We start from the raw sequence: 8,068 nt of genomic DNA on the forward strand, positions 1-8,068 counted from the left end.
CATGGAATTTTCCAGACAGGAATACTGGAGTGGGTTGCCATTTCCTTCTCCAGGGATATAACATAGTAAACGGAGTTAATAATACAGTATTGTACTCTTTAAAATATGTTAGAGGAATAGATTTTAAGTATTCATACCACACAAAAGAATACAAGGACATTTTTTGGAGATGATAGGTATGTTTTTATGGGCTTCAAAGGTTGCTTGGTGGTAAAAAATCCACCAGCCAATGCAGGAGACTCAGGTTCCATCCCTGGGTTGGGAAGATCCCCCTGGGAGTAGAAAATGGCAACCCACTTCAGTATTCCTGCCTGGAAAATTCCATGGACAGAGGAGCCTGGTGGGCTACAGACCCATGGGGTCTCAAAGAGTTGGACAGGACTAAGCATGCACCCACCCAAAGCTAAAACTAAGAGAGATGATTTATGTGAAGATAAACTCGATATTTAGAAACTCTAGGAGTCTATATTTAGAAATTCAATTTTGATTGAATTTATATAGGGACATTGATAATATAAATGAAATATAAATGGTGATTAACAATAATATTAGGGTTTTTTTCTTTTTTAGCAAAAGGAGCACCTAAGGTCCAGAGGATCTAAGAAACTCTCAATGAGTGAGAAGAGCTGCCTAGAGTTAGGGAATTCCCCATTCCCAAAGGACTGGGCAGAACACTCAATAGTAGTCATCAGGGACTCCAGGAAAATGATGATTGTTTGGGGATGCAGGCAAGCACTAGAGCAGTGCTTCTCAAACTTGTATGTTTCAAAGTTTCCATGGGGGCTTGTTGAAGTGCCAAGTGCTGGCTTCACACCCAGCATATCTGACTCAGTAGGTCAGAGATGATTCAGTGGAAAAGAATCCACCTGCCAATGCAGGAGATACAGGAGACGCAGGTTCTACACCTGCGTTGGGAAGATCTCCTGGAGGAGGAAATTGCAACCCACTCCAGTATTCTTGCCTGGGCAATCCCATGGACAGAGGGGTCTAGCAAGCTACAGTCTATGGGGTCACCAAGAGCCAGACACACAACTGAGCTCAAACGCAGGTCAGACAAGCCTAAAAAAATGTGTATTTCTAAGATTTCTAGGGGTTGCTGGTGGTGCTCAGGAACCACAGTTGGAGAAGTGCTAAACTTGAGATGATTTTTCCAGATGTCAACAGTAACCACAATTTGTCATCAAAGAAAGTCAATCCTTAGCCAAAATGAATGACTTCATGATCTCCCTGGGTTTGGGTTAAGGATATTTCTGTCTTTCTGGGGAATGTTTATTTGGGGTAAATTTTGTATTGCTTTTTTCCTCCTTGTTGGCTAGCCCGGCATAATCATGGAAAGAGAAAACCAAACAGGAATCAGAAACTTTCTCCTCTTGGGATTCGCAGAGGACCCAGACCTGCAGCCTCTCCTCTTCGGGCTGTTTCTGTCCATGTACCTGGTCACATTCACTGGGAACCTGGCCATCATCCTGGCCGTCATCTCAGACTCCCACCTCCACACCCCCATGTACTTCTTCCTCTCCAACCTGTCCTTTGCAGACATCGGTTTCACCTCCACCACCATCCCAAAGATGCTGTGGAACATCCAGAAACAGAGTCAAGTTATCACCTATGCAGGCTGCCTCAGCCAGGTTTTTTTTTCCGTTGTGTTTGGATGCCTGGACAATTTAATCCTGAGTGTGATGGCCTATGACCGCTTTGTGGCCATCTGTCACCCCCTGCACTACATGGTCATCATGAACCCCCGGCTCTGTGGGCTGCTGGCTCTGGGGTCCTGGATCCTCAGTGTCACAGGCTCCCTGCTCATGACCTTAACCCTTTTGAGGCTGTCCTTCTGCAGAAGCATGAAGATCCCACACTTTTTCTGTGATCTTCCTGAAGTCCTGAAGCTTGCCTGTTCTGACACCCTCATCAATAACACAGTGGTGTATTTTATGACTATTATCCTAGGTATTTTTCCTCTCTCTGGGATCCTCTTTTCTTACTCTAAGATTTTCTCCTCCATCCTGAGAATTTCATCAGCCAGAGGGAAGTACAAAGCCTTTTCCACCTGTGGGTCTCACCTCTCAGTGGTTTCCTTGTTCTATAGCACAGGCCTAGGGGTCTACCTCAGTTCTGCAGTCACTTCATCCTCTAGGACAAGTCTGGTGGCCTCGGTGATGTACACCATGGTCACCCCCATGCTGGACCCCTTCATCTACAGTCTGAGGAACAGGGACATGAAGGGGGCCCTAGGGAGACTCATCAGCAGGGCACCATCTCTCATTCACAGGGCCTTTAGAGGGCTCTCATAAGTAACTGGGCACATAATGTTGAGGACCAGACATCCTGGCTTCCTTCATTGAATGTTTTTCTCTTTCCTAATACTCATTTTTTAAAGAAAAACTTCCCTTGGGTCTTCACAGCCCTCTGTATTTTCCTTCATACTATATCTTTAGTTCCCTTTTTCAATTTGTAACCATATGAATTTAACTTCATATACACTGAACCTGATATTTTCTGTTACATTTAGTCATGATTTAAATTTCTTAAGAAATAAACCAAATCTCATATTTTTAATATATATCTTCACAGTGATGGAATGTATACCTATTAAGGGAATGTTGCCCTGCAAACTCATTTACAGAGATGTTTTCTGAGGCTGTGTGAATCAAATCAACTGGAAGAAGTGCCTTTTTTATGAATAACTTTCAGTCACATCAAAACTTAGTGATGAAACTTGAAATTCTGAAAATTTCTGAAACTTGAAATCTGGAGCTAAACCGTTCAAAGCTGGCCTTCAAGTACTCAAGATCCTCGTGCTTTTCTGCTCTATCTCTAGCATGGGCCTTCCACCCTCATGGTCACAAAATGGCTTCTGCCCTTGCAGCCACGGCAACTGCATCCCAGGGAGGTGGAATGGATAAATATAATATAAAAGATATTCTTTCATCACTTTAGCACATTCTGTCTGGCTTCCAACTTTCATATCTGCATCCTTTGCCTAAGGGATTTCTCTAGTCTGCCCTGCCCATGTTCAGAGAACTAATGTCCCAGGAATCAGTCCGTAACCAGAGACCAACAGGAGTTGGTGTATAAATCACTTGCACATTGGGTAAGATATGTCTGTAGGATATATATTTGTACTGGCTCCCTGTCTTTCCGCAGCAGAAGTCCATGAGTCGATCGTGGTGGTAACTGGCTTGATAAACACACTTTTTATGGCTGTTTTCTCTTGCCTGACACACGGCTCTGTTCCCTGGGATCACTAAAATCTTTGTCTTAACTAGACTGAGCTACATTTCCTGTATCACATAGTGGCTTTATAGGCAACACCAGGGTCTTTTCCAGTGAGTCAACTCTTCACATCAGGTGGCCAAAGTATTGGAGTTTCAGCTTCAGCATCAGTCCTTCCAATGAACACCCAGGACCTATCTATCTCCTTTAGGATGGACTGGTTGGATCTCCTTGCAGTCCAAGAGTCTTCTCCAACACCACAGTTCAAAAGCATCAATTCTTCAGTGCTCAGCCTTCTTCACAGTCCAACTCTCACATCCATACATGACCACAGAAAAAACCATAGCCTTACTAGACGGACCTTTGTTGGCAAAGTAATATCTCTGCTTTTGAATATGCTATCTAGGTTGGTCATAACTTTCCTTCCAAGGAGTAAGCGTCTTTTAATTTCATGGCTGCAGTCACCATCTCCAGTGATTTTGGAACCCAAAAAAATAAAGTCTGACACTGTTTCCACTGTTTCCCCATCTATTTCCCATGAAGTGATGGGACCAGATGCCATGATCTTCGTTTTCTGAATGTTGAGCTTTAAGCCAACTTTTTTCACTCTCCGCTTTCACTTTCATCAAGAGGCTTTTTGGTTCCTCTTCACTTTCTGCCATAAGGGTGGTGTCATCTGCATATCTGAGGTTATTGATATTTCTCCTGGCAATCTTGATGCCAGCTTGTGCTTCTTCCAGCCCAGCATTTCTCATTATGTACTCTGCATATAAATTAAATAAGCAGGGTAACAATATACAGCCTTGATGTACTCCTTTTCCTATTTGGAACCAGTCTGTTGTTCCAAGTCCAGTTCTAACTGTTGCTTCCTGACCTGCATACAGATTTCTCAAGAGGCAGGTTAGGTGGTCTGGTATTCCCATCTCTTGAAGAATTTTCCACAGTTGATTGTGATCCACACAGTCAAAGACTGACATAGTCAATAAAGCAGAAATAGATGTTTTTCTGGAACTCTCTTGCTTTTTTGATGATCCAGCCGATGTTGACAATTTGATCTCTGGTTCCTCTGTCTTTTCTAAAACCAGCTTGAACATCTGGAAGTTCACAGTTCACGTATTGCTGAAGCCTGGCTTGGAGAATTTTGAGCATTACTTTACTAGCCTGTGAGATGAGTGCAATTGGGTTACTTGGGTGTGCCCTAAATCCAATGACAGTTCCTTAGAAGATGCAGGAAAGGGACCTTCCTGACAGTCCAATGCTTAATAATCCACCTTGAAATGCAGAGGACTTGAGTTTGATCCCTGGTTGGTGAACTAAGATTCCACAAGCCATGGGACAACAAAAGCCCATGCTACAACTACTGAGCCCACTTGCCACAGCTAGCGAGACCCTGTGCTGCAACAAAGATCCTGATGTCACAACTAAGACCTGATACAGCCACATAAATAATAAATAAAAATAAAGAAAAAATTTTATCCAAAAAAATTAAAACATACAGGAGACATAAAGAAGAGAAAATCCAATAACATAAAGGCAGAAATTGGAGTGACGTGGCCACAAGGCAAGGAACTCTTGGAGCCACAAGAAGCTGGAAGGAGCAGGATTGATTCTCTCCTAAAGCAGGGGTTCCCACCCCCAGGTCATGAACACATACCAGTCTATGGCCTGTTAGGAACTGGGCCATACAGCAGGAGGCGAGCAGCAGGCCAGCAAATGAAGCTTCGCCTGTATTTACAGGTACTCCCCTTTGCTTGCATTGCCACATGAGTTCCGCCTCCTGCTCAACAAACTCAATAAACATAATGCGCTTGAATCATCCTGAAACCATGCCCCCAAGCCCAGGTCTATGGAAATACTGTCTTCCACAAAACCAGTCCCTGGTGCCAAAAAGGTTGAGGTGCATGTGTGCTAAGTCAATTCACTTATGTCTGATTCTTTAATGCCCTATGGGCCACACCCTGCCACGTTCCTCTGTCCATGAGATTCTCCAGGAAAGAATATTGGAGTGGGTTGCCATGCCCTCCTCCAAGGAATCTTCCTCACCCAGGGATTGAATCCACATCTCCTACGTCTCCTGCATTGGCAGGTGGATTCTTTAACACTAGCACCACCCAAGAAGCCCAAAAGGTTGGGGATCTCTGCCCTAAAGCTTTAACGGGGAGTACAGCTCTACTGACATCTTGATTTTGGATTTTCAGGCTTCAGAAATGTAAGAAAACAATTTCTGTTCATTGCTTCAGTCATGTTTGACTCTTTGCAATCTGAAGGACAATAGACCACCAATCTTCTCTAACCATTGGAATTCTCCAGGAGTGAATACTGGAGTAGATTGTCATGCCCTCCTCCACAGGATCTTCCTGACCCAGAAATAAAACCCAAGTCTCCTGCATTGCAGGCAGATTGTTCACTGCTGAATGGCTGGGGAAGCCCTATAAGGCACCCACATTGTGGTAATGTGTAACAGCAGCCATGGGGAACTAATACAGACCCTAAGGAAGATTCTTAGTATATTTGGAAGGTTACAGGAATCAGCTGCCATTTGTGGACATACACACACACAAACACACACACACTGCTGAAAGCCTGCTGATTTGCCCATTGGCATGAAGCTGCAGAGGCCGTTCAGGGGCACTAGTGGTAAAGAACAAGATTGCACCACACTTCTCCCCAGCATGGTGTCAAAGGAGCTTGCCAAAACAGAAGATCTTAATAAAATCCAGAGCTTCAAAAAGGAGCCTCCCAGGTAGCACTAGTGGTAAAGAACCCACCTGTCAGTGCAGAAGAAATAAAGGACACAGGTTTGATTCCTGGATCAGGAAGATCCCCTGGAGAAGGAAATGGCAACCCACTCCAGTATTCTTGCCTGGGGAATCTCATGGACTGAGGAGCCTGGCAGGCTACAGTCCATGGGATCACAAAGAGTTGTACATGGCTGAAGCAACTTAGCACACACCCACGTGAAGCTGCAGATGGACCTACAACTGTTCTACATCCCCAGAGAACCTCTTTGAGTCTCTCCGCCTCTTGGGCCAAGTATGTCCATTTATCTCCATGACAAAGGGCTCTGGGTTCTGCAGGATCCGTCATCACTGAGGTCAGAAGCAACACAGGTGAATACAGGCTTTATTCCATCCCCATGAGTTTCCATCTCTTGCTTGAAGCTTCCAGACTGCCTTTGATCGCACCCCACATTACAGTCCATCTTCTCTTCTCAGGATAAACCCAGAAAGCAGGTCACATATTTTACAACAGAAAACTTCTGTGGTCAGAGATTAATTTGTCTCATTCTTGCTGGTATGAAGGACTGAAAGAATGAAAAGGTTATCTAACCCAATGCACAATTCCCCCAAAAAATTATCTGTATTTCCAATGTACGGGAGGGATAGTTAGGGAATTGGGGATGAACATGTACACACTGCTATATCTAAAATGGATAGCCAACAAGGTCATACTGTGTAGCACCAGAAACTCTGCTCAACGTTATGGCAGCCTGGATGGGAAGGGAGTTTGGGGGAGAATGGAGACATGTACATGTATGGCTGAGTCCCTTTGCTGTCCACCTGAATCTATCACAACATTGTTAATCAGCTATGATGACTGTGACTATGTGTGCTCACTCTTGTCTAACTCTTCACAATACCATAGACTGTAGCCCACTAGGCCCTTCTGTCCATGGAATTTTCCAGGCAAAAATACTGGAGCAGGTTGCCATTTCTTTCTCCAGGGGATCTTCCCAACCCAGGGATTGAACCCAGATCTCCTGCATTGCAGGCAGATTCTTTACAGTCCGAGCCACCAAGGAAACCCTCATCAGCTATGTGCTAAGTCACTTCAGTCGTCTCCAACTGCTTGCAACACTATGGACTATAGCCCACCAGGCTCCTCTGTCCATGGGATCCTCAAGAATGGTGTGGGTTGCCATTTCTAGGGGATCTTCCCAAACCAGGGATCAAACCCACATCTCCTGCATCTCCTGCATTGGCAGGCAAATTCTTCACACTGAGAAAACTGGGAAGCCCCTTAATCATACTCAAATACAAAAAAAAAATTTTTTTTAAGGTCTATACTTCCTTTTACCCATGGGATAAAATCAAATCCAAACCACAGATCCCCCTCCCACACACACACACAAAAAAATGATCTATCTTTCCCTAGCTTCTTTATTCTTTAAAATGCAGGCTTATAAAGAAAATAGAGCTGGAAGGGGGTCCAAGGATTGGAGGTGATGGAGTCATGGATCCCTTGACAGTAGGTCACACTTTGTGTGATGACCTGAGTTGTGTCCTCTACAAAATTCATATGCTGAAGTCCTAACCCCCTATACCTGGGAATGTGGCTGAATTTTGAGACAGGATCTTCAAGCCATAGTAATAAGCTTCCCAGGTGGTACTAGTGGTAAAGAACCTGCCTACCAATGTAGAAGATATAAGAGATGTGGGTTAGATCCCTGGGTCAGGAAGATCCCCAGGAGGAGGGCATGGCAAGTCACTCCAGTATTCTTGCCTGGAGAATCCCATGGACAGAGGAGCCTCTGGGGCCATGGTCCATAGGGTCACAAAGACTCAGACACGACTGAAGCAACTGAGCATGGATGCAAGTTAAAATGAGTTCATTCAGGTGGGCCCTACTCTAATTTGACTGGTTTCCTTAAGAAGAAGAGATTAAGACCCAGACACACACAGGGGGAGGCCCATGTGAAGACACAAGGAGAAGACAACCATCTACAAGCCACGGAGAGAGGCCTCAAAAGAAACTGACATGGCTGGCATCTTCATCCATGACGTCATTGTTTTTGTTGTTGTTGTTTTAACACAGTGAAAACTTTTATATTCGGAATTAGCCAGTTGGACTCAGT

General features: G+C 44.4%; 1 protein-coding gene across 1 annotated transcript; it reads left to right on the forward strand.

The window, feature by feature from the left end:
• On the forward strand, window positions 1,329-2,291 carry LOC102191128 (olfactory receptor 7C2-like). Its single transcript, XM_005682244.2, has one exon. It carries the CDS (start codon window positions 1,329-1,331, stop codon window positions 2,289-2,291), a length of 963 nt encoding a protein of 320 aa, XP_005682301.2.

Source organism: Capra hircus, chromosome 7 (genome assembly GCF_001704415.2).
Source record: "Capra hircus breed San Clemente chromosome 7, ASM170441v1, whole genome shotgun sequence".
Classification (NCBI taxonomy): Eukaryota; Metazoa; Chordata; class Mammalia; order Artiodactyla; family Bovidae; genus Capra; species Capra hircus.